This window comes from Pagrus major, chromosome 22 (assembly GCF_040436345.1).
Source record: "Pagrus major chromosome 22, Pma_NU_1.0".
NCBI classification, from domain to species: domain Eukaryota; kingdom Metazoa; phylum Chordata; class Actinopteri; order Spariformes; family Sparidae; genus Pagrus; species Pagrus major.
The window spans coordinates 1,158,202-1,186,124 of NC_133236.1; the positions used below are offsets into that span (position 1 = coordinate 1,158,202).

A 27,923-nucleotide genomic window follows, 5' to 3' on the forward strand; every position below is an offset into this window, starting at 1 on the left:
AGCCTTCCATTCTGAAACACCTCCATTGCGAAACCCCTCCATTCCGAAACACCCCCACTCCGAAACACCGCTGTTCCGACCCTCCCCCAAAAACACAGCTGTTCTGACTTTCAAGTTCAAATTACTTCCCAATAGGGTTAGGGTTAGGGTTAGGGTTTCCCCAATAGCCTTTTCGGAATAGCGGGGTCTTTAGAAAAAATGGGAAACCCCGCCATTACGAAGAATGGAAGTCTATTTTCGGAACAGCGGGGTTTCGGTGTAACCTAATTATGGTAAAGGCTAGTGCTAGGTGCTTTTTCACAGCAGACATTTTGACTATTCATAGTAGGAAAGTACTGGTGTAACAGAGTGGCTCTTTTCTCTTCAAGCTGTGACAGTGAGCCAGTACAAACAACATCAGGACCCTCAGACAGAAGCAGGTAAATGGAATACAGCCATCAATCCTAATATTTACAGCTGTCCTTTTGGTCCTGACAAACTTGAAAATGTCTTGTGTGAAAAGGGTCCATGAATTTACAGTATTTGTCAGATACTCCCCCATAATTTTAACCTTGTGTATAACCTAAATGCTGAATGAACTGTATGTGTTGTCGAAGTGGTGAAGATCTCTTCTTAATTTGTTGGTTTTAGTTTAAGTTGCAGTGTGTAGATTTGTCTTGGCCATTGCATTATAAATATATTTTCCTTTATTTTTCAGTTCACACATTCACTTGACACATCACACAATGGATACATATCTATGCATGTAGTAAATTTATTTACAAATGGTAAAAAAAAAGAGACCATAAAAATATATCTTGCTTTCACATATATACATTTAAATGTATTTCTAAGAACTATGTAGACAAGACAAATCTCAAGTACAGATGAGGCAACTGTATTATAGTGGCTAACCTTGAGATCTTTGATACAAGGCATGACCTCTGAAAACTACAAAGAACAAACTTCACACAGACTCAGTTCTCAAGCTCCACAGAAGCTTATTACATCAGAGGAGGTCTGGTTTCATCTCTGCAATTCATCAATTCCTATTTGGAATCAGTTGTTTTTCCTGAACACCCATTAGGATCTTAATAGATATTATGAGTATTAGGGTCACTGTTAGAAAAAAAATCTGATATTTAAAGAATGAAGTCGTAATATAAAAATAGAGAGGCACTCCATCCCCTTCAACTGTGCCCAATGGGACCTTATAGCAGAAAAAAAAAGTACAGTAGTCAATGGATGGAGACATGGACCACTGTACTGTACTGTACATTTTTGATTCCATGTGAATTACACATATGTTTGCCAATTTAAAGATAATGTTGCAAGTCAAGAAAGTCGCTGTCATTGAGTTAATAAAATACCATTTAGTTAAGTGTAAAACCTCTCAGTGAACTACACTGTCTGGCTCAATAAATATATATAATATACGGTAATACCAACACGAACATGGCCACCATCTTAGTACAGAAAAAGTATTGATAAAGGTGAAAATCTGAAAAAGTCTGGCCTTACTGACAGCTGCAGTTATTCAAAAGGAGAGGTAGTCAGTTCTGTGAGCTAGCTAATGTACAGGACCGACTCTACAAGGTTTAGTTATGATTTTTTGTTTTGTGAGTGTCAAATGAAATGATGTCTCATACACGACTGTTGGTCGTGTAGTCTTTATGATTCTGTATTTTCACAGTCTTAAACTTGATTCGTTTTAAGACAAACTGCGACTTTCTGAAGTTGAAAAATTATCTTTTACATTGAAAAACACATTTGTAATTTATTGAACAATTCAAACAGGATCAAAAAATTGTCTGTCTTCATTCACTACCATACATATTTTTTCTGAAGTAAGGTCCCATGGTGATCCACCAGAAGGGGAAAGACTTTGCCTTGATAAAAGACACAATATTATGAGTATTTAGTCATACTGTACTTTCAAGAAAAAGTCAGAATATTAAAATAAAAACTTTCTTAAAAAATACAAAAATTGAGAATATAAAGAAAAATTAATATTATGAAATATAATGAATTCTATTATCAGTAAAGGGCAATAATTTCAGGGAAAAAGTCATAATACTACAGGATAAAATTCAAAATATATAAATATTTACAGAGATTACAATTTTACAGACAACAAAGTATTAAACATTTGAAGAAGCATCTCTAACATTAAGACTTCTTATTGTGAGTTTTTTCTTGTATGATTATGACTTAATCTCCTAACATTTAAACTTCTTTCTGGAAAATGTACAGCTTATTTCTCAAAATATCACAACTTGTGACAACTTTTTCGAAATATCAGATTTTTTTTTCTTCCTAAAAGCAACCCAAATATATTGTCATAAGATCTGGCTCAGACTGAGGTGTGGGGTGCATTTACAACATTAACAACAGCTCATTCGATCTTTAGAGAGACAGCCCCTCACAAGCTCATGATGTTAACACTGTGTGTGAGAGCAGGAGGAGTAGAGGTACAGTAAGATGAAGCAGTCGATCAGAAGGATGGTGTAGAAACACCTCTGCGTATGCAGGCTTCGACCCCTCTGAAAGCGAGTCAGTATCACAGCCAGCAGCAGAAAGAAGGTGGCAGTGTTCAGGAGGAGAAACAGCCTAATGTAGGAGGCTGTGCTAGAGAGACCCTCGCTCCCTGCCGTTGCCACCATGTGAACCTCCTTGAATTTGCGGCCCTTCACAAATGCCCCCTTCCTGTTTTTGCGGCCATCTGTGTAATCTATAAAGGCCCTTGACTCTGCATCTCCCTCCTCTGGACTGTCCTCATATGTACGCTTTGAAGTCCTCTGTCTCTCCTTCTTCTCATTCAGCTCAATCTGTGCAAAAATGTCAGGTAGACTCTCAGAAAGCTTTTCTCCAAGGTTCACTTTCTTCCCCCCTTTACTCTTGCCCTGTTTCTTGGACATAGCAAACATCTTCTCAATGACCTCCTCCGTCTTCTTTTTGTCGGAGAACTGAAGGAGGCGCTCTGCAGTCTTACGGAAGCTGGCATTGTTGAGAACTCGCCCAAGGATGTGTCTCTCCATCTGCTGGAAGACAGGCTTGACGTGTTGGAGGTTATCCTCCATCACGTTGACGTATTCCTCTACTTCCTCAGGCGAGCTGTCCATCACAGCCGCTGCCTTCTCAAAAACAATCTTCTTGTTGTCCAGCAGCACCATGGCAAACAGAGGCTTGCTGGTGGCCTCTCCGGTCAGCAGGTAGATGGTGTAGGTGTGATCCTTGGTGGCCAGATAAATATCCACTCTCGTGTCATCGCCACGCAGGCTGAAGCTCTGTATATCCACGCCTGGTCCAAAGAAAATGTAGGCCACCCTTGTGTGAGGGTATCTCAGTGGCATTGTGACGTTCACATAGTTTGAGCCATTGTACGGGTACCCTCGAGGGTAATTCCAGTAACCTACCAATCCCTTGTTACTGTAGCCTGTGTCATCCATCCAGAACATCTTATACTTATCCTCCCTGTGTGATACAAATGCTCCATGAACACCATCTATCTTTGTACCCTGGAATGGAAGTTCTGTGTTGTGAAAGAAGGCACTCATTGCCCTTGTTGGGCTGTCTGGATCCAGGTGGATGTGGTCCACGAGGAGCAGGAGCTGTGGATGAAGAAGGAGTAAATTTCTTTGGAAGTTCCTGATCTTCAGCTCTGGATTATAAGCCGAATGTCCCTCACCACGGATGAAGACCATTCCCTGTCTCTCCATAGCAGCTTCTACTCTACCCTGGGTATCAGCAGCCAGCCCCACCTTGTATTTCAACCACTTGGAATCACAGGCTTCCGTAACTTGTCCAGCCCATGGTTTAAAGCAACTCCCTGACATGGCCGAGCTAAACAAAACTGCATTATTCAACAAAGTGTACTTGGGTCCGTACAGTGCCTCAGTGATAAATGGGACACCGTTAGGTGCAAAAGTGAAAGTGTTCTGATCAGGGTGCTCATGCCCAGCATTGAAGTTCCTCCACCCTTTGATCCACTCTTTGTACTTGTTCCTGTGAACGATGTCAAAGATGGCGCGTCCCCCCAGCTTCCCTGACTTGAAGGAGAGAAAGGTGTGGTTGGCGCCTGTAGGTAAAGCACTGCCATATGTCACCACGCCCCAGTCCTCAAAGTAGTGGAGTTGGGATGTCCCAAAATCTGATGGAGGCTTGGGAAACAGGCTTGGGTCATACCTGCAGAATACCATAAGAGAACAGATATCGAATGGATTAGATGGTTTTCTTTATTGGTGTTCCCACATTTTAATAACCTGCCCCATTTACATCTAACATAGTTATGTGATTCCTTATGTTTTCCCAGAATGCTTTTTGAAAACCCAGAGAGAGCAGCTGTATCATTGCTACTTTAAAGTTTCAATAGTACAGGTTAAGATCAATACTTCTCTTATGTCTGCAGCACAAGGTAATTTGGCTGATGATATGATATGATGGCCAATGTAGGGGCCATCAGTGAGTCCTAGTTTCTGCCCTGCACCGTTGACACGAGTCTGCCTTTGTGTGCAGCTTTTTGGGAGACTGAGCATGTAGAATCTATGGCGGAGCCAGTCGCTGAGAGAAATCATTCTGATTGGCTGTTCAGCTAAGAAAATCAGTGCACAAGAAGAGAAACGAACAAGGGAAAGCCCTTTCAACCTGTCAGTGTAGTGTCCATGATTGTGTGTGATTGATATGTGTGTTGTTTTTCCACCTCAACCTCTTCACCAGTGCCATTTGAAAGTTTTTAGACATGTTCTTGATTAGAAGTGGCTACATTAGCAAGAGGATAGGGCTGGGCAGTATATAATATATATCTTTATTGTGATATGAGACTATATATTGTCTTAGACTTTGAATATTGTTATATGTTGATTTGACATCAGTGTTGTCTTTTACTGGTTTTAAAGGCTGCATTACAATAAAGTGATGTTTTTTTTCTGAACTTCCTAGACTGTTCTAGTTGTTCTAATACTTGCCTTTACCCACTTAGTCATTATATCCACATTACTGACGATTATTCATCAAAAATATCGTTGTGTTAATATTTCGTTAAAGTACCAATAGTCATCCATACAATATTGTTGCAATATTGACAATGAGGTATTTGGTCAAAAATGTTGTGATATTTGATTTTGTCATGCAGTCCTAGCATTAATGAAGGGCTTTTTGAGGTACAAGTTGTGTATCACGATATAGCCTAAAAATGTTGTAGTATTTTAGGGCAATATTGCCCAGCCCTACAAGAGTGGTGTATAAATGATTGGATAAAAGTGGCTTTATCATAACAGCAGTTTGTGTTTCTTTAGTCCTGCAGACTTTTATCATACCAGCATTTCTATATCCAAGTCTTACAGTTTCCCTTTTTGAATGATGATTACAGACTACCACCACCTGGTGGTATGGACAGTTATTTCCTCTCATACAGGTGCAGAACATTTGAGTTTGTTGGCCGTCAGCTGTAGTCTTTGCAGTGTGTTCAAGTGCAGCTTTTTGGCTGAGACAAAGGTGACATGAGCTGATGCAATAGTCGGGCTTCATTTCTGCTAGATCGTTGATGTTGGTTTGGTGTATCTGGGACCAAAGCCTGGAAGCAAAGGAAAGAGCTACCCTGTCTGCACAAAAACCAAAAGATTAAAACAGCAACTGGCTTCACCACTACATGTCATTTTTCCAGTTTCCATTTTAATTAAACGAACAAGATACGTGTAAATTTGTGAGATTCAGAAAATATTGATAGATGGATTTTTAAAACTTTGAACCAAGTCAGGCTTGCTGTTTCTTTTTGCTTCCAGTCTGTATGCTAAGCTATGCAAATTCCTTGCTGGCTCTATCTTCATATTTACAGATATAAGACTGATATAGACTGATGGTACTTTCCCAAGAGATAGAAAAGCTTTTGGTTATTTCCATTTTTATAACAGCTGTAAACAGAAAAAAAACAAAAACTGTTGTCAGTCATTTCTTATGACACATTATCAAACCAAATTGAGAAGCTCACCAGATGAACTCTGTGTGGAGAGTACACCATCGCTGGCCTTTTCCAGCCTGCCCTGGCCCTTCCATCACCCTGTTTTGATGAATCAGGTCTGCCAGCCAGTTTCCACTGCCATTACGCAACACATAACGGTCCAAAAAGACCAGCTGGCTCTCCGGCCCATAGAACCAGTTGTAGTTGGAATCTGCAATGGCTACAGTGCGCTGAAATCCTGGTGAGACAGTGAAAACACAGAGAGGACAACTTCAGTGGTGATCAGCTGTCATCCAGAAATATCTGAATATTGTAAATAATGGTCACACAAATAAATTGCTCATGTGCTCATGTATTTAACCAATATGTGAATTCTTTGTTAAGTCCTACACAATACCAAATGCCACAAAACGTGGCCCCCACCTACATAAACCTCAGTCCCCTCTGCTGTGACCCAGCTCAGTCCCAAACCATGCGCAAATTGTTCACACTATTCACTCTCGTCTGTAATTATGTAAGAAAACATTTCACTCTGGTGGTGTGAGGGTTCTTAGAAACTACAGTATGCAATTGCAGTCACACATTGGTCAACATTCAAAACTGACAACAGACACACTGGCTAAACAATGAACAAACTCTTCGATAAATTAATTACAGAAAGGAAGGTAATGCTATAGCAGGTTAAGCACAGGTTATTTGCAATGTTGAAAGACAAAATGAGCAGTGCTTCCAACATTCAGTGATGGAATGTAACCAAACACATTTACTCAAGTACTGTACTTAAAGGTCATATTGATAACATTTTTATGTAGACAAACCATTTTTCAAAAATAATACATCTACAGAGCTTGCAGAGTAAAAGTATCTCTTTTCCCAAAATTTTTTTTATGATTGTGAGTCAATAATTTAAAAAATGTGTCTGGTCCAAAATGAAAAAAAAATTTCCGACTTTAAGTATGTGCCCATCATACTGTACTGTACCAGTGACATTCATGTTAGCTAGTATTAGCAACGTTAATGTACATGGCAGAGTTGTGTCACTGCCACGATCAGCAAGAAAATGCAAACTATCACCTGCTGCTGAGAGAAAACTGGTCAGTAGGTCAAGAGTCAACCAAAAACCACCAAAAAGCAAGTCTGCATTGAATTAGAAGCTGCTGGAAGACAAGTGTCAGTGTGCATAGTCAAGTGTGTTTTACATCAACATGAGCTGAGAGGCTGCTGTGCTGATCACATGGACAAATAAAAATCCTCCTGGAGGAAAACTCTGTGGTCAGAGGAAACAAAAATTGAGTTGCTTGACCATAATGAGCAGCAATATGTTTGGAGGAGAGAAGGTGAGGCCTTTAACCCCAACAACACCACACCTACTGTCCAGCATGGTGCTGGTAGTATTATGATGTGGGGCGGCTCTGCTGCCTGTGGATCTGCTGCTCTAAAGAAAGTAAATGGAATAATGAAGAAGGAGGATTATCTCCAAATTCTTCAGGAAAACCTAAAATCATCAGCAGAACATTGGTTCTTGGATGCAGTTGGGTGTTCCAACAGGACAATGATCCAAACACACATCAGAAGTGGTAAAGGAACAGAACAATCAGGCTAGAACTGAGGTTTTGGAATGGCCTTCCCAAAGTCTTGACTTGAACCCCATTGAGAACATGTGGACTGTGCTGAAGAAACAAGTCTGTGCCAGGAAGCAACAAATTTAGTTGAACTTCACTGATTCTGTCATGAGGAGGGGTTAAAAATTCAGCCAGAGGCCTGCCAGGAGCTTGTGGATGGCTATCAAAAGCATTTACTGAGGTTAAAATTGCCAAGGGACATATTAGAATTACTGTATGTACAGTGTTTGACCCAGCAGATTTGGTCACATTTGTATTATTGAAACAAACTTCATTAATGTTTTGTGACAAAGTAGTGTGTGTTCCACTCATTCCATCACAGAAAAATGAGAGTTATAGAAATCATTGGAACTCAAGACAGCATGATATACATTTTCTTTACAAGTTTATGAAAACTTTTGACCATGAAGGTATATATCTGTTAGCGGCATCAGAGCCAAAGCATTTTCAATTGATTAATCTTATTGACAATTGATTCAAAAAACACTGACTTCAACTGACATTGGACCTAACAGCAATTTCTTTCAGCATTCCCAATTCCTACCCCTTTAACACTTTAACTTACACTTGTTACTCACACAGACATTTAAACTTTTTAGTTGTTTCAACTGCAATGTTTTAGCAAAGGAGAGCACACATTATTTTTCTAAAGAAAATGTAATCTTTTCTAGTGTGGCTTATTCTATGATCACCATTTGCTTTCTGTCAACTGTCTGCAATCACAGACAGGGGGGTAGAAAGCTGCTATTGCGGCTCCAGAATCATGGCTCTCCTGGGTGATGTAATTAGAGGTGTTTTCTGAGTGCAGCAGTGCTGCCCAGCCACAATTCAGAACTGTTGGCAGGGGGCTGTGAAATGTCCAAGCCTGACCTCGGGGCCCCTCCTCCACTGCTGCTCTCCCCCTGATCCCCACCCCCTGCAGGTCTCAGCTCAGCTTTGAAAGGCATCCAGGAAGGTAATGACTACACGCATGCATACCCCATATCAGTGCCAATGTGGCAGCCTAAGGTTATTTTCACATCTAATCTAATGTATCCAACTTTTGGACTAGCTGGATGAGTCAGCCATTCATAGTTAAGTAAACACTTATGCACAGATCGTTGACCTGCTCTGTATTTGGCTGCCTAAATACTGTATATCAATGCAGAAAAATGGATCACATAAACTTCACCGCTTCTAAAAAGTGAACATGTGTGTAAGCCACAGCAGATGACGTGATAGTTACCGGGCAGGATCGTCCTGTACAGGAAAGCAAAGTGTTTAAGGAGCCAGGGGTGGTCAAAGTGGCTGATAGCGAAGTGGCGCTGCACCAGGAACATATACTGAAACAGAGAGCGGGTGGTGTAAGTCCCGTAGGCCACTCCTTCATACAGCGAGCCATCAGTCACATCCTGCAGAAGGACCATGGACTTCTCCATGATGGACAAGACCTGCTTGGTCCACAGGTAGGCCTCCTGGAGGTAACCTGCAACACAGGAAGTTGAAATGGTTTCAGTTTGAACACAGTCTGAGATTGGCAGGTCCCAAGTTCTTGTCAACTTTTACAGTGGAGCAGTAGAAAGCATTCTGACTGGTAACATTACAAACTGGCATGGTTAGTTCCAGGACTGGAAGGCTCTATAGTCCATGATTAAAACCGCCCAGAACATCATTGGTACCATCTACAGAGCATCAGTGATATCGGTGAGATGTCTGCACATAGCCCAAGGATGCTAGAACACAACACCCACCCCAGCCACAGTCTATTCACCCTGCTGCCATGGCAACACATACAGAGATATCCGCTGCCGTACCACCAGACAGAGCAGCTTCTTTCCTCAGGCCTGAAACTACATCTTCAACACACCCTGATGGCAGATTCTCACTAATCTAAATAATCAGTATAAGATCCACATTTGTATATAATTTGGTCCAGACAGACCTTTGGTAATATTGTGGAAGTAATACTGAAATATGATTGGCTGACAGATGTCAAAATCCTTACAGATTAAATATCAAATAGCTGAAACGCATCAGACTTTAGGCACATAGTCATGTAAGATTATGATGCTGCCATAGCCCCAATTATAGCAGCATAACTAACTAACAAGGTGGACAAACTCTCGGCCCTGTCAGTGGACAGCATGAGTACTGGGAGTGCAGTATGTTATGCCTGATGGAGACATGGCTGAACACACCAGTTGGGGTAGACAGAGACAAACAGAGTGGTAAGAAGTTGAGTGTGTGTGGGGGATATCTTAGATATCTTGTATTATAATTGTAAGAAAGAGAAGAAAAAACTCTGTCAGTATAGCTATAGTATAGCTTTAATTACAATAGTCATTTACTCTGTTCAAGCCATGGAAAATGTCCATGCTGGAGAGGACATTTTGTGAAAATCAGAAAACTTACAGACAGAAAGTTGTATACAGCACAGTACTGTTTTTCTTTCCAAGCAGGGTCTGTAAAACAGTTGAGCTTATGGAGAATCATTTCGCACCTAAAATGAGAGACCAGAGGACTGTACTATGAAGCAGGTAATTTGTGTTGCAGCTGAAATAATAAGGCTAAACCTGTCATACACACCATCAGAATATATCTAAGCAACATCTTATTTTAATGGAATACACAAATGTAATTATAGTCAGGTCTACTTGTGGCCTTATGATGGGCCAGTTATATTATAAGCCTTTTAATTTATGTATTCACACTGTGATTTTTTTGTCAGTTGTCCTTCCTGCATTTGCCAGCTGTAACTCTGTGTTTTTAGCCTGGATTATGTGTTTGAATGTCATCATCTTTTTGTCTAATAATTTGTTTGCCCTTGTTTTATGACATATTCCACTCTGCTGGCATATGTCCTGATTCCTTTTTTTAAGTGAATGTGTTATGTCACTGATGGAATGAATGAAAAACAGCATCACAGCAAACAAGGTCATCTAAGCCTGTTACCTAAAGAAACCTTCCACACACAACATTTAGCTTTAACTACGGAAAGCATGACACCACTATGGCACACTGCACCATACACCCTCTCTGACACACACACTGGATCGCACACATAGAGTTTACTATGTGAACAAGTGACCACATAAACACTACAGCCACAGTTCTTTGAGGAATCCCGGGACCATCAGTGGTAACTGGCCAGCACCCGCCCAGCTTACAGAGTCCACCCACTGGAGCAGTCCCTAACAGTGTTTGGTTTGGGCTTGGGGGACCACTGGCCTACACAGAGCAGGTATTTACCATCAAACAGGAACTCTCAGCACACACAAAGACCATATTTACACAAACAGAGCTTCACCAGCACTCACTCAGTCCAATACACTTCAGAGCACTACAGGCCTTGAGACTCTTCAGTCATTTCCCTCAAAAGTAAAAACATTTTATGAACTTTTAAATGAATTAAATTACCAAAGCCTGAGAAATGCTCAACAATCTGGTCAAGTAAGTTAAATCATTGATTTACAGCTGTATTTATTAGTTTGTTGTCCACATGCAAACAGATGAACGAGTCTAAATAACAAAATATGGCATTTTATTCTCCCTGTTTCTGGCTAACACTAACTGTGTTAAACTGTAACACTAGCTAGTGATGCTACAAACTGCTCTATTCATTTTAAGCTATACCTTCATTACAATAATAAAGCTACACTACAATGCACATAGAAAAAGTTGCTTAACACACCAACATATTTCACACTAAGAATAAATGCACTCATTAGTATGCATAACTAAATTAATTTATTCTGCTTGTCAGCACTCAGCAGTTGGGTAACAATGTAGCTGTAGGTATGGTAGGCTATTGCTACTAGCAAACGGTTGCCTACTTTTTCCCATCTAGTAAACCAAAACTATCATTAATTTGAAGCCCTAGCCACATTATGAATCTAATTTTAATACTCTTTTATACTATACTTTTATATAAAGCTAAAATACAAATTTTTAGCTTTGTTTGATGCTCCACCAACCTCCAAACATCTAGCTTTTTAGCTATATATTATAAATATTTTGCTTCACTAGCTAGTTGCTAACCTTGTCTGCTGTTTGACAAGTAGTTTAAAGTTGGTTTATAAGATCTTTTTTTTTTTTTTTTAAATTACGTATATTTTTGCTGGGATACATCAGGTACATTGACAATGATTATATTATACATGTTATATTTCCAGTAGTAGCATCAGCAGCTTGTTAGCAACAAAAAAGAACCATTCTATCACCATGAAGGAACAAAGAAAAAGACCAATGTCATCAAAACCCAAGGGATGTGGCGACACAGGGCTGAACATACAATTAGACTACACCAACACAATCACTTTAATACCAAATATGCAACAAAAAAGGGAAACAAAAGGAGAATCATCAGCCACGTCAAAAGGAACACATACCAGACCAACTACATCACATGCATGTAATGTACAGTAACTCTCTAGTTTCAGCTGAGTCTGATAATGTGGCTAGTTTGCTTTTTTCCCTAATAGCATGCAGGCTTAGGCCTTAGGCCCATCTTTGGTCCCATGCTGTTAAGCCAGGGTTTTGGGTCTGAACAACCAGATTCTTCCATCTAAAGAGTTGAGAAGTGAGCCTGTCTTAATCATTAGCGCACCATCACCCTGCAGTTCAGAAAACTGTGAAAGGTCAAGGGATGTGTTTTCTCTAATTACGCTATTTGACTCGCCCATCAGTTTGTCACATCACACATGGTTGGTGAAATTCAACTGCAAGGATCTTGTACATAACTGACCGTGGAGCTGCTAATTATTTTCTAATTTATCTAATTATAAGAGGATCACCAACCTGCTGTCCTACTTACCGTTACATTTAAATAATGAAATTACCATCACTAAATTCTTATGAACCTTTTCACAGTGTCCATGTTTTATTATTGTTTGTCTTGTCAGTTTGAGTTTCCATAGGTCCCCATGGTCTCAAGTGACAATTATAGAATGTCTGTAAATGCTTATAGGTAGAGAGGGGTCACAAAGTCAGCAAAATAAGTTTGGGGTGTCTCTTACGTACCAATAGCCATACCATCACCCATGATCGTGTCCCTAGTAACCTCAGTCAGGAAACTTGCGGAAACTGGTCATAGTTCTTCAGGACATGACAAGGGCGTGTGTCTAACTGTAGCAATGACACTGTTAAATATTGTGTACAGTTAGTAAATCATGAAATTCTTGCTCCAGGAAAGAACAAGGAGCAGCTCTGGCTTCTACCCATATGAGGAAATGACCAGGCCTGCAGAGCTGGAAGATCCTGCTGCATCAAGCTTTGGACCGAGCGACAGTGACTAGTTAAGTCTAAAGTGGCTGAAGATCTCAGTTAGTTGTTACTTTGTAAACTGTGTGCCCTGTGAAAACCATGTGGCTGTCTGATGAACACGTTTCTTATCTACAGTCCATTTTTCCACTATGTGACAATATAAAATCATTAGTTTTGTACACAACTGTTCCTTACTTTCTTCCTGAAAGAGGGCAGATGGTACTGTGATTTATGTATAATGAGTGCTGTCATCATCAGAGTGAAATAATGAATAAATCCTGTTTGTAATATTAAAATTAAAGATTCTACTAATCATATCACACATGTACAGAAGGCTTTACAAAAAATATTCAAAACAATGTGGCATTGTAACATGTTGTAATAAAAACAAGGTGTTGGAACTAAACTAATTGCCCTGCCACATCTTTGTCTTTTTAGGCCTAAAATTCCAGTCCAGCCACCCCCAGTGGTGAATTACCACCCTGCCCTTCATACTCATCTGCAGCTGGTCTCATCAACAAGGCCCCCCCAGTGGGCATTTGTCTCCATACATTACATCAGCTGACATCTTTGACCATCATCCCATGACATATATTCTCTACACTGTGAGCTTTTGCACATCCCATGATGAAGAGGTTTACACAAAACTTTGTTTACAGCTTTGTGAGTCTAATGCAAACATAATTGCTATACTATTTGTTATACTATTGATGTTTTTATTGTAAATGTTATATTTTATATTTATGTTTGTGACTGTTGCAGTAATTAGCCTTTATTTTTCATTCACCAAACAACAAAGCAATGAATGAAAGGCTTTTTGTGTTGACAGTAACTGAAATCAAACATTACAACCTGCTGGGAAGGCTTTTGTGCTGGCTTTACTCAAATGTGGGTTACAAGGGTTGCTTAGTATGCCTGCTTACACAGACCTGTGTTTGTTACACTAATAGGATGAGCTGTCTTAGAATTTAGTATCAATGTTTACCTCCAAAAGTTTTATTTAGTATTTACTGTGTAGCAAAAAAATGCAACTGCAACTGAAGATTGTTGAATATGTAGGTAAATACATACATACCATAGTAGTCATTATTTCAGTCTTTACAATTTTAAACACTTGCAACAATGAATTTGCAAAGAAACAAATGAAAAATGACCTAAACACTGAGACGGGGGGGAAATACTGCCCCCTATTCATTTGAAGCGGTGGCTGGGAATTACAAATAGGTCCTTTAAATGGCTTATTAAATCAAGGATTTAATGAAAAGGAAAATGAGTTTGATTTGGATAGCTGTAGTTAACTAGCTAGTTTTAAGTTTTTGTTAGCTCTGAGAGAAAATAAAATGTAGAGCATTTACTCATGCTATGCATCAACAACTCAAATATAGCTTGCTACTGGAAACATAATTACATAATTTTGGAAGTAGCAATGCTTCAATGCTAATGGAAGGGTAGCTAAACTACTAGTGTTGCTACACGTAGCACTGCATGAGCAAATAGGAGCTTCACCGCTGTTAAACTTTGATATTAAGATATATTCTTAGTCTTAAATTCAATTACAAATGTGGAATGTGGGACTTAAGATTATAGCATCATTACTTGACTTTCCACTTTTCTAAACAGGATGGCGAGCTGTTTCATCACAAGCACCTGAGCCCACAGCATTGACATTGACATTCTTAGTAAGTCATGCATCACTCTGGCAGACATCATACTGTGTGTGGCCAGTGAGAGCGATATGTGACAGACAGAGGAGATGACAGATGTTCACCATAGATGAACTATGCACAGTTCTGTTCAATCAAACATTTAGCCTCAAGGCACCAACAAGCAAACACATGTATCTGGAATTCACTTCTCTAAGCTGCTGCTGCCTTCTTATCTGGCTATCTAAACCATGTCTGTCAGAATGTCCCAGGAGCCAAACTCATATAGATAGTACGCATATTTCTTATTTCAGTGAGTGGCTTGTTCAGAGCATGTTATTATTGGGCACAAAGTAATGAAAAACTAACTACTACTTTGTCGAAAAAATGTCAGCACTGGGCTTCATGTTTGTGTCGATGAAGAAGACAGTGTTTGTTCTTCATTTCTGGCTGTGCTTATTGGAAACTTTCCATTGATCACAGCCATCTTGACAGAATAATATTTGAACGTTATGTCATCCCTTTGCACAGGAAATGAATGACGCATATATGAAAATGGAATGCAGTCAGGCTTCTGCACAGTATAACACGTGACACCCGAGAGAGGCTGCAGCTAAAATGAGAGTGGCTTTTTTATCATTGCAAATACATCATGTGTTAGCAGTCTTTCAAGAGGCTATTTTCTCACTCCAGATAGGTATGGACTATCATCTTGCACAGGGCCGGCTGTAAAGCAGTCTTTAAACAAATACAATCAGTCATAAACAAAGCAACCAAGCAGTGCCTGAGCACAATCTCTTCCCAAGGCAACACGGAGCTGGAGGAAACTCACTTTTCCCTTGGATCAACACAAAATGAAACAAAGCAAAAATAGGTCAGGCTATAACTCTCCAGAATGTTCACAGAGCTTTGTGTCTGTTGTTGTCCTACCAAAAAAACCTCAAATAAAACCACTGTGACTACTTTGGTTCTCTGTAAGCCAGCTGCCATTTAGTTCACATCAGGACTGGATCTTTTGTACCAGAAATCAAATCCCAATCCGAAGCAAAGCAAGCTGTACTGCAGGCTTTTCAAGTTCTGATGGCCTTTCTCTGCTGCTGCACACATTATTTAGTGCAGGATGTTGCAGCTTCAAGAAACTTTATGCAGTGAATAAGGTTTCACAAGGAAAATGCTAGTGAAGATAAGGACCAAACCATAATACAGAATGTGTGTGAGTTATGTGGAGAACTTCATCTGGAGAACAATTACAAAGAGTTTAGAGTAGCAATTAACCTCAGGCAGACTACACTGAAATTCCAATCAAAGTTTCTCTCTTGAGCAAATCTCACCGTGCAAACCAGTTTCAGTCATAAATTAGGGGACAAAACATCAAAATACGTTAAACATAATGTAACAAAAGAAAAAAGAGAAATAAGTAATACACACATTTCTGATACATTAATTTTAACGGAAGGCCAAGATTTAACGTGATTCTGTAGAAAGATTACATTTTCTATAAAACATTATACTAAACTGGAAATTAGTGTTGCAATTAACAACTATTTGCATGATTAATTAATCTGCAGATGTTTCTGGAACTAATTAATAATTTCAACAGGAAATAGTGTCAAATAGCCTGACGGATACCAGAGGAAATTCAGCATCTTTGCATTATATAACAGTCTACAAAATCGTTCCTCTGGGGATGTCCTTTGGTGTCTGGCACTGGGACGTTTGTAGTGAATCCTTTGGGTCCTGTATGTTGCAGGGTGGGGCCTCCATGGATCAAAATTGTTCCAGCATGTCCCACAGATGGTCAATCGGATTGGGATGTGGGGAATTTGGAGGGGCCTTGGGCTCTTTTTCATGTCCCTCCAGCCATTCCTGAGCAGTTTGCAGGGGATGTACTTGGTCCACAACAATGTTTGAATGGGTGGTGTGTGTCAAGGCATCCACACAGATGCCAGGACCCAAGGATTCTCAGAAGAACATGGCATTGTTACGAGATGATCAATGTTATTCACGTCACCTGTCAGTGGTTTTAATGTTGTGGCTGATCGGTGATACATGGTTTAAGGACTTAAATTATTTTCACAAAGTGAAGTCAAACTAACCTTTAGATCTGTTAGTAATCAACAGACAATTAACAAACAACTATTCTGAAAAATGATGAATCATTTTAGTAATTTTTCTTTTTTTAAAAAAAAAAAAAAGAAAAGAAAAATGACTAAAATGATTTTTTCATTTTTTTTTTAAATGAATTTTTCAAGTAAAAATAACAACTATTCACAGGCTCCAGCATCACAATGTTTCATAACATTCTATACTGAAAATCTTTGGGCTGTGGAGTGTTGAACATTGGTTGAAATTTTCTGAAAGAGCCCATTATTGATTTGAAAAAGACAGGAATGTCACTTGGAGCCAGTTCATAGCAGTTACAGGTCCAAAGATCAACTGTACAGACAACTGTTTGCAGGTATAAAGTACATGGTACACTTGTGTCACTGCCACAAAACACAAACATCACCTGCTGCTGAGAGAAAACTGGTCAGGATGTAAAGAGTCAACCAAAAACCACCAAAAAGCAAGTCTGCAATGAATTAGAAGCTGCTGGAAGACAGGTGTCAGTGTCCACAGTCAAGTGTGTTTTACATCACCATGAGCTGAGAGGCTGCTGTGTAAGATTATAATAGAAGTTCAAATATTCAGCTTTCATGATGGCTGGGCTTTGCCGATTGTTCTGCGGGGAGGGCCAGGTGGAGCGAGGAGCAGGGCCATTGTTAAGAGTCGGCCAGTTCTAGAGGAAAGAGTCGGATGCAGAGCCAGAGCTTCTGGAGGAATAAACACCTGGGCTCACACTGGATTCTTCTCTGATCCAGAGCTGTTTTACAACGAGAGTAGTGCTCGGAGATAACTTTTAATATTCTGGGATTAAAAAGTGGATTCATCCTCACTCCTGTTTATCAACCTGACTGCAGTAGCAGTCTGTGGAGTTGGCCTGTCAGGTGTACTGTAATGTTGACTGCGGACTGAAGCTGGAGGGGAAATGTACTCAATGTCAATGAATTTACAGAGGAGAGGGAGAGAAGAAGAGAAAGAACCAGAGCCACTGGTGAGTGCTGAATTCATTGAGAGGCTTGACTGAATTCAAACACACTGACACACACGCCCTCGATGCGCACTGTTGCTCGCTAGCTTAGGGTTAACGTGACTGTTTGGGGTGAACAAAAACTTGCACGAGTACTACAAATAAATGCAAATGATCCTGCAATCAAACTCACGTGAGTAATGCATGGTGAAAATGGCTTTGCATTAAGAGTAAACACACCCCCTGGAAACATCCTGGGGACTATGAATATCTTATCAAATTACATGACAGTCACAGGCTGAGAGATTTCTTGCTCTTGACCAAAGTATTGGACATAAATATTGACCAACATTCTCTTCATCACCACAAGGCCAAAAACATGTACACATTACAAAGACTTGAATCCTTATTTACTAACCTTGGGTCATGTAAACAAGGCTTCCTGTGAGCAGAGCAACACAGTTGGTGGGCTGGTGGTTGTGCAGGTACTGGAACCCCCAGCCTCGGACGTAGGACTTCTCATACATGAGGCGTGACGCATTGCCAATCACCTGGATGAAACGCTCCTGCTGGCCCTTGTCCAAGTACTCATACAGGAAGTCATATGCGGTGGCAAACCCAACTAAAGAGTGTGCCAAAGGGACTTCATCCCAGGGTGCATCTTTGACCAACCTGCAATTCAAACAGCAACACAAAGTTTTATGCAAGGCATCAAACATATGTGGGGTACATGGAAACTAACATTCAATGGTAAGCAGGTGGGACATTTTCACTCTTTAAATGAAGTCCTGGCAAATGGTTTGTCATGAACAAGCCTTTTTCTTTGCCTTTTAATTATCTTTAACACAGCTATAAAACATTAATTCACTTTGAAAGCAAAATAAAGATGCTAAGTAGCATTTTACACCACAATTACAGCTTCACCATTGCTTACCAATAAACTTCAACTTACAGGGAGACATTAAAAGTGTAGTGTGTGCAAATTCTTTGCTGATTTACAGGCGCTAAGATCTGAGAATGCTGATGTCTGTGAATTTAAGGAGTGCAAAGTGTTTGTGTTGTAAAACAGTGAAAGGTGTTCTGTAAATATTCTGCTCACTTTAATGAAAGAGAAACAAGCCTCAGATGTGGTGACGAAACCAAGTGCTGTAGTCTAAACTACTAGTTGCCTCAATGCTGACATATACACACAGATTTAGTTAAAATCTAACAGAGCACTAAAGTCATGATGTCATCTCTAAAAGGTTCAAGTGAAACACGTTGTCAGGGTTCTATCCATGATGGATATTAATTTTAGTATTTGCTTCAGCACTTCATATTAGAGGTTGAAATCTTGATGATCTTAAGCAACGATTCATTTGTTAGCATTCAAAAAACTTCAGCTCCCATAAAAATGAATTTATGCAGCCCACAACTACAATATCCACCCCTGCTCTATACAACTTCTGAGCTGTAATCTCTGCTATAAAAAACACCATTCAGACCCCCCTGTCCATTCGCCTAGCTCACTACTTGACAGTTTGTGTATCTGGTTACTTTTAACTTGCAACAGTCTTAGGCTCATGGGAAATGGTGCTCAATAAAAGCTGCTAAATTGTCCATGGTCTGAAATAGCCACTGATTTCTTGAATGATGATTTAGCAATTACTAAAAATGGTGTGGAGAATACACAGAAGAAGACAATAATGACAGATGTAGGCCTGTGTATTTCAACAAAGGAAAATAAGAAAAAAATGAAAATGTCCTGTTTTAACAACCTTTGTGGCCATTCAATATAAATCTCTGAGTTCACAAATTACACTTAAATTCACCATTAAGTCTCTGTCGGTGCTCACGCGCTTTGCTGTGCCAAGTGATGTAGATTTAAGCTTTTACGTGATGCACCTGAATGTATCATGAAGTTCATTAATGCAGTTTTAGTTATTTTGAATGTGACTGTTGGATAATGCCGTGTTTTGCTCTGACATCCTTTAAACACTTTATCAGTGCCATTTAATTTCATGTTCAATAAATTCAACAGCACACGTTAATATTTCAAAATTGCAAATTATTTTTTTTACTTGATGAATAGTGTGAACAAAAACAAACTATAGAGGATGGCTGTGTTATATGGCTAAATCTTGTAATTTGTGTAATCTTCCAAATGCCACTGTGATTTTTAAATGAGGTTACTCTTACATCTGGTTTGGTTTCACTTCAGCTCTCTATAGACCTTAACTCCTAAAACGCTAAGCTGCTCCATTAACTCGGTCAATCAACGATACATGGATGGGTGGGGAGGGACGGAAGGGTATTTTGTAATAATATAGAACAGAATCCATGCTGACTGACTAAAATGAAATCAATCAAAAATGTTTGGACAGATTCATCTATTTGATGTTGGTAATACATGGTTTCCACATGTAAAGTGGCAGTTAAGGTTTATTTGAAAATCACTTCCTGTCTGGTCATGCAAATGAACACCAGATGGATTAAGAAGCTTCTTTATGTTGTAGTTTGCCCATATGGCAAAAAGGAAGACTGTAGTAAAATGAATTCTGAGTCACTGTTGGCTGTATATTGAACGATGCCAAAGCACACTACATCTCACTACTGTATGTGTGCACAGAGTGTGTAAAAAGGAAAAAAGAACACTCAGGCACCAGTATGCCACAGAGCAGAAGTTCTCCATCGGAACGAGGTTCCTGGAGTTGTCGGAGACATAATTGAAGGTCATGAAAACTGCAGCTGACTGATTCCTGGAGCCACTCTGCACAAACCCTCTGAGGTTCAGTGACCACAATAAAAGTGTGGCCAAGGAGAAAACTCACAGTGTGTTCTTAAGATGTGAAAACACATGCTCAGTGGCTTCACATTTCTGCACTGTGGCTCACATACTGCTATTGTGAAAAACGTCCTGCAAATTACACTAATACCACACAGACTAAACCCCCTAGAAAGTAGCTGCTGGAAAATCCCCTTCCTCCTGTTCAATGGCTGGAGGCAACACAGCAGCCATGCAACAAAATGAGAGGGATTAAGCTGCTTGACCCCCCCTTTACTCCCTCCACATGGAAGATGAAGAAAGAGGGGGGAGTACCTGTAAGAGAGAGCGAATAGTCCCAGAGTTCAGTCAAAACATTTAGTAAATTTGTGATTCACTTCAAGATTAACACACTCATCTGCTGCTGTTACATTCAGTCTAACAGAGGAACAAAGAATCTGTTTGATGACTAGTTAGTTGTTCATACTTTAAGCAAAGTAACATGTCACTCTTGTGTAGAAGTGGACCAATTCAGTCTTTATATTCTGTTTCTCTCATACTATTTTCAGACAGGAGAATACATTGGTAGAAATTCTATTTGATGCCAAAATGATCAAATCTTAAAAAATCTGTCGAAACTTTATTAACATCAACAAAGAAGAAAATGGCTAGACGGGCTAGATTACTGGAAAAGAACAAAGGATACAAAATCGCACTACAAAGGGTGTATGTAGTCAGTGGATAGCCACATTAAATTCTACAGTATTGTGTAAAAAATTAAGGCAATGAAAATGCATTATGGAGTATTGCAACATACAGTACAGGCCAGAACAGGAATGAGCCCAATTCCCCCCATCTTCCATTCATCATTCACAACACAAAAATGCTGTTTATCATTTAAGGAAAGTGACCTCAAGGATGGAAGTAACAAAACACAATTGGCAAAAATAGAAGTGATGAAAATGCAGACAAATTAATGATGAAAGTGATAAATGTATGACAAAGTGATAAACTGTCAACTAATGTGATAAACCACCCAAAATGTCAATCAAACATCCACTGACGAACTGATCAAACTTTTGGCTCTAAACTTGTGGGTCTGGACTGTTTGTGAGCTTTCTTGAAATGGCAGCAGCAAATCGAGAGGAGAAGGTGAAAGAATTGATCCTACATAAACTAAAATTTTGCAGAAAATGCATTGACTGGCGCTTGAGTCCATCACATGGCACTTTGTAGACAGAAAAAGGTGAGCATCGAGCAGTTTACTGAGTGAGCGTGATTTGGAATTTACCAAAAATCGCACGCTGTAAACGATAAATGTCAGTTGGGTGTTGAGAATGATGAATGGTAAACATTAACCCAGCCCAGCTGATTATCAGAGCAACTCTTTTAAATAGAATGTCATCAAGTTTTATCAAATCAATTCACAGTTTATCACTGTTTTTCAATTCAATTCAATTCCCATTTCATCACTTTCCTGATTAATTCACAAGCTTTTTGTTATGTTTTGGTACTTCCATCCTTGAGGCCACTTTCCTTAAATGATAAACTGCATTTTTTTGTTGTGAATGATGAATGATGAATGGAAGATGGGGAAATGATAGCCCTGTTTTCATCATGTCACGACTGTTTGATCAAAAAATGTTAGTCTGCTAACATTACCTAACACTAGCCATGATACAGTACTGGTCATACAAGAACAAGGAAGGCAGAAACAGGTACAACCATTCTCTGAGCATCATTTCCTTTGGTCTTTACAATAAAAGCTGTGGAAGGCCAATGGCTTGTGAAGTCATGAATGGTTCTGATCCACTTCTCAGTCACTTTGCATTTGCCAGGCAGAACTAATGTTCATTGAGCTTAATCAAATTGTTAGGGACATGAGGAAGCACCGTCGATGGCTGATGCCTGCATGATGTTCAGCCATGTTGACCCTGAAAAACCGAGGATTGTCCAAACATGGACTAAATGGATGGATTCAGCTGACTTTATGACTGTGCTTCTGACAGAACAACGTATGGTCAGGATGTTTCCAAAGGATCCAACAGAATCCCATGATTTAATTCGTATATAACTGTGATTAAAATCTACGAGACTGTAGTGCTTCAGGGAATATTATAAAGGGTGGTCCACGCCAAGAACAATCACTAAAACGAGAATTATTTGAGTTTCTTCACTGATCAACAATAACAATTATGTGAGCAGTGGTGCCAAGCATGCACTGCGCACTCCAGCCGTGTTCGTAGCTTAGGAAAATGGATATTACTGATCTATTACTGCTGTACACAGCACAGAGAAACAAGCAAGCAAAACCCCCAGAAAGATGTGGTTTTAGTGAAATTCTTCAAAGATAAGAAGAGTGAGGAGAATCTAGAACTCCATTACTGTAGTTGTCGTCTTTTGAGGATTTTCTTTTTTTCACACTTTTGTTTGAATCAACATCATTCATCTATCAGAACCAAAGACCGTTTGGCAGTATTTCTCAGGTAAAATGATGTTTCTTGTTGTTTAATTTGCAGTCTTATATACAGTTCATGTTTACTAAGTTGTATAAATATCCAAGACTGAGTTATTAGAGTAGACCATCTAAAAGTGTTTCCTAAATGCCATCAATTAGCTTACAAAGAGGAAGTAGGCTACAGTTCAAAACCAATACAAACCAATATTCTAAGCACTCATGCAACATTCACTTGTTGAAAATGTCCCAAAAAACAAATCATTTGACAAATTATTGGCCTGATAATGAAACATTTCTATTAACAGCAATCCGCCAATAACAAAATTACTAGAGCTAAATAGAGCTAATAATATGAAGCCAAAGTGCTTTGATAGATTTAATAACTGTAGGCAAAAATGTGAAATCTATCTTTTGTCCTATCAGAATCAGCCACAGTTATCTGGATCAGCTGAGAAACATCCGTATCATGCATACCTGTAAAATCCAGACATTTTTGAAAATTAGGGCAGAGTGGAGTCAATTCCTGTCTGGTCACCTAGACCCTGAGCTTCAGTCTCAGTTCAGGCCACTGTAGAGAGCTATTCAGCTCACATCTGAATATTTCATTTCCTTTCATCGGGGGGAGGGCAGCAAACAGCTGCTAAACATATTTCCTGGACCACTAACTTATCAGACTACAATGCATCTTTACCAGAGCTCCACCCACAGACAACAATGAGAACACTCTGAGGGTCGGACTGACTAGAAAGCCTAGAAAGGAGGATTTTACATTAATACCTAGGTGATGCACAACGTCTTTAAACTCTGAAGTTATTTCTATTTAGGTTATTTAAGTTATTTAGAACACATAAACACGTACTTCCTTTAGTTATTTAAAACTAGACATAAAGGAAGTCAATCCTCAACCTTTCTTATGTAGAATTTTTCACAATGAGCAGACTATTGCCTTAAAGGAACAGTTCACAAAAAAAAGCCGTCACTATCTACTCACCCCCATGCTGATGGAAAGGCGGGTGAAAATTTGTAGTCTGCAAAATTTCTGGAGCTTCACAACAAAACAGCATTGTAACATTCTCTTAAAAAAATTGAAGTAGATGGGGACTTGCACAAAAACAACTGAAAAAACCCCAAACTAAACATAAAACTGCTCCATACAGCTTGTCCGGTGTAATCCAAGTCGCAGGCGGGTAAATATGGTCTTTTCAAATCAATTTGGGATCTCGAAATTGAACAATCTTTGGTATTAACTTTATCAGAACTGTTGAACTGAACATTAGGGCTCTCTCTCTCTCTGTCCCCCTAGTCCCTCCCACCCTCTCAGTGAAAAGTTACAGTGAAACATTAGTAAAATAGTTAGAGTAACTTCAGTCTTTAATTTGAGGAGTAAAGCTAGCAGTAGCTGTCTGTTTGACATCCAGACACAAGATCTGGAAACATGTGGTTTAGTGGATTACATTGTTAGAATCTGCTCTCTTTACAATGGACGATGAGCTGTTCTGTGGCTGAACCGGCCAGGATTACTTGTGCATATTCCCGGGGTAAGGAGGATCCTAAAGTGTGTGATGAATGGATGGATAGTAACGTGGCTGGATTATTTGGAAGAGAGAACGCCACATTGGTAAGTACAGAATTAAGTAACGTAACGTTAACAGAATGGTTTCTGTTCCTGCCTGGCTGGCTGCCTTCAGTGTCCTGTCCCTATCGGGGACAAGGTGATGGTGTTGCGTTATATATTAAAGACTAGATAAAGTAAAACGGGTCAGATGAGAGCGGTCTGGCTATGCAAGACTAGATATGACTTGAATAAAAACGTTTAATGTTACCCCGGGACCACAAAGATTTAACATCAGCCCACATTTTCTAACCCTGTCGCCAGAGTAATGCGTGGAAGGTATGTCATGGAGTGGAGAATTACTTTATGAAAAAAATATCTCTGATGTAACGTTTCTCTTAGTCTCATGTATAGCTGCTGCATATCTAACGTTAACGTACAGCAGTTACCTGTCTGTGTCAATTTGTCTACTTTAGATTAAGAGGGAGAGGGAGACTGAGAGGATTTAGGTTTTTTCAGCAGAAGTGGCCTTCAAATAATGTCCTCCATGCACAATGGTGACGTACTCCCCCGCGATCGGTGGAGGCTGAGCAGCCATCGGGAACTATCGTAGTCAAGTTCAGCCGATAACGATAGTTTGTAAAATGTCCTTTCAGCGCTGATTAATCAGCCAAACTGATTAATCGGTGGACCTATAGTAGAAAATGACTGACCTTTTCCTTTTATATCTCATTGTGTCAAAATAGATGAAGTAATAAAAAGACAGAAAATGTACCAACTAGGCTGAGCCGCCATTCTCTCCATATAGTCCTTGGCGAGGTCGACAGCCCCGGCCCTGTGTGGGTACAGCAGGCAGAACATGGACAGCACACCCAGGTTGTTTCCATACACCTCGTTCCAGCGGGCGCTGAACTCTGCGGGGCTCCAGGGGGGCAGGTACTCCTCAGGGTGCTCCAGCATGGTTTCACCAGCCTCGCGGATCCTCCTCGCCATGTCCCGATGAGTCCCTGTGGCTGCATACTGCATCTCCTCCACATCCCCCTGACTGAAGTACAGCATGGGATGACCATTGTAGTTGCCTCCCATGAAGGGGATTCCTCTGCTGGGGTCCACTTCCACTGCTGCTGCCACCACCACCGAAGAGACCAGGGGCCACAGCAGACTTAAGAAGAAGACTGTGGGGGCCCCGCGGGTGTGGGTTCTCATGGTCTCATCAAAGAGGGGACTGTGACATAGCCGAAGGAGCTCAGCTGAGAGGGAGAAATGGAGGGAAGAAAAGGATTTGAGAAAGCCAGCCCATATTCTGCACAGCCTTTTCTTACAAAAGCCCTGCATTCCTTGAATAATTAGATACAGCTGTAGTCCTGATGATGCAGGCTTTCCATACTGTTGTAGGTCATTGTTGAACGGCACAGTTACGTCTGATAAGTGATAGGAGTCAGTCCTTTTAAAACTTAGATAATATACAAATTCTCAAAAATGATCTTACCAAGAATATGATGATAAACTTCTCCCAAAAAATCTACACTCACCACTTCCAACTAGCAGCCAAATGTGAAGGTTGTATTACACCTCTGCACGCTGTGTTACCTAACATTCACTCCCCAAGATTTATTTCTGAGTTGCTGTTGTCAGACAAGTCTAGCCACGCACACCCAGATGGCCAGACGAGCAGGCCTGGAGGTCATAAATGGCCCATTACTGCAGTAACATTACTCTGGTCAACTGAAACAGCCTCTAAACCAAACTGCTTTACTCCATAGAACAGCAGGAGTTGGCCCTCCGTCTCTGCTCTGAACATGAGAGTAAATTCCATGACCTTAGTGGAGCTCTTGGCAAAGGCCTGGTGGAAAAGCCTTTGGTAGTGATTTAAACAGCGTCTAGACTGGAGTCCGTTCTTACACAGTGAGCTGTCCTGGGTGTTCATGTGTTTTTGTGTTGTGTTTGACAAACAAGGAAAGCTCAAGTTGGGACATAACAATGAACTTTATTCATATAGCACTTTACTTAATAATGTAAGCTGATAAAATGAGAACAAGACTGAGGGACATGAGCATGACTTTGACCTGTTGAGGAGTCACATTCCTCTGTGGTGAACATGAAGATGGTGGCCAAGACATTACCATCAGGACAGCTCTGGACTAATGTATCACACAAAGTCTTGACCCGTATCAGGAGCTAAGGCTCTGTTTTCAAAGAGAACCCCTGTAAACCAGAATAGGACATAAACACGTACTTCCTTTAGACTTTTTCACTACATTCAACTACAGCTGGACCAATACTGGATGTTTTTGGTTGACGTTAATGATGATATTAGAGAGTAAAAGTTGTCATATTGGCAGATATCAGACATATATGCATACACAGTCAGGACATTCAATGGATGATACTTTTGTAAGGACTTGTAGGTCTGAGCTACTCAAAAGTGATTTTGAAGAAACCTCATGGCACCTTTTAAAATCTGCAATAGTATCACTGTGATGTATTTTTATTGGTACTTACAACCAGGGGGTAGCTAGAGTTTTACAAACACTAACTCCCCCACCCCCGCCCCATTCAGTTAATCAATTGGAAGAACAATTAACAGATTAGTGGAAAACGAAATTCACTGTTAATTTCAGGCCAAAAATGATCTTTCTTCAAATGAAGGTGTAAATGTGTGAGTTTAAAGGTGTCTCCACAACGCCAAAATGAAATGCTAAGTTAGGGCCGAGTGCCAAACCTCAACATTCTCTGTATCTGTAGGGCCTGTAGAGGATCAGAACGTGTAAAGTATCAGAAGTTTTGTTTGTATCCAATACTTTGTCAGAATCCTGTTTACTGATCCTTTGATATGTGTTACAATACCCACCCCGAATTTATTGCTAAACATGTCTCTTGTTAAAAGCCCCAAAAGTCCCTGAAGAAATAGTGGCCATGAGCTCAGGGTCCTGGTGTGCTGTAGACTGCTGCAGTGAGTCTGTCTCAGTCACACTCAGGTTGTGTTACTTGGACTCGTTTGATGCAGTAGGCCTGCGGCAGCAGTCACATTTCTGTTGGGACTACTATTTTGTAAAAAAAATACAACTAAATGCAGTTGTGTGGTCACTGTAAACATACACAAATTTAACGTGCTATTTAAACAGTGTTAATAGTTAACAGAGTGATTCACTGTGTCATAACAGCAGAGGTTGTTCTGGTGTGACCCATAAAAGGCTCCCCTCCCTCAGACACTGATGCCTCTTCTGCTCAATCGGAACATCCTACATTTACTTTTCCAACTTCTTTGCTAACTTTTTGTTGATTCAGTCTTTCGGCTCTATCAGTCTCATATGAGACAGCGTCTGTTTGAGAGGTAGAACTTCCTCTCAGCCAAACATGTAGGTGAACTGTTACAGTACAATCAGTCATCGATGGTATTGATGATCCAGCAGTGCGCACAGAAGTCGCCTTGTTTCTGACGACCACTGAAACACAGGCAGCAGTGAAGGAAAAGGCCGTTACGTTACCTGTCAGAAGCGACGCTCACAAATCCGTATTCCCTTCGTCACAACCGTCATATCTTCCCAACACAGCGGATGAACGGAGACAGATTATCAATAGGGTTGAGAAGTGAGCGGTGGGGACGGAGCAGGCAGAGAGGGGGAAAGAATGTGAGCGGAGCCGCGTCACGCTGCAGG

At 40.1% G+C, this 27,923-nt stretch overlaps 1 protein-coding gene across 2 annotated transcripts; it reads right to left on the bottom strand.

The window, feature by feature from the left end:
* Window positions 1-738: 738 nt before the first annotated feature.
* On the bottom strand, window positions 739-27,838 carry dse (dermatan sulfate epimerase). 2 transcript variants are annotated; one of them, XM_073492744.1, is made up of 6 exons: window positions 27,753-27,838; window positions 25,040-25,514; window positions 17,930-18,183; window positions 8,783-9,022; window positions 5,966-6,173; window positions 739-4,164 (listed from the first exon to the last, which is right to left on the bottom strand). In XM_073492744.1, the coding sequence occupies exons 2-6, from the start codon at window positions 25,468-25,470 to the stop codon at window positions 2,418-2,420; spliced, it is 2,880 nt and encodes a 959-aa protein (XP_073348845.1). In that variant the 5' UTR covers window positions 25,471-25,514; window positions 27,753-27,838; the 3' UTR covers window positions 739-2,417. The 2 variants fall into 2 exon arrangements, with proteins under 2 accessions (XP_073348845.1, XP_073348846.1); XM_073492745.1 differs by lacking the exons at window positions 25,040-25,514; window positions 27,753-27,838 and adding an exon at window positions 23,187-23,514.
* Window positions 27,839-27,923: the final 85 nt, after the last annotated feature.

What these genes read in the sequence shown, in the direction of transcription:
- dse (XM_073492744.1), bottom strand. Translation starts at nt 25,470, where the DNA reads ATGAGAACCCACACCCGCGGGGCCCCCACAGTCTTCTTCTTAAGTCTG. An exon ending in CCTTGTTTACATGACCCAAG is followed by an intron (nt 9,023 to 17,929) that starts GTTAGTAAATAA and finishes CCTGTGTTGCAG; the next exon opens with GTTACCTCCAGGAGGCCTAC. An exon ending in CTCCACACAGAGTTCATCTG is followed by an intron (nt 4,165 to 5,965) that starts GTGAGCTTCTCA and finishes GGTATTCTGCAG; the next exon opens with GTATGACCCAAGCCTGTTTC.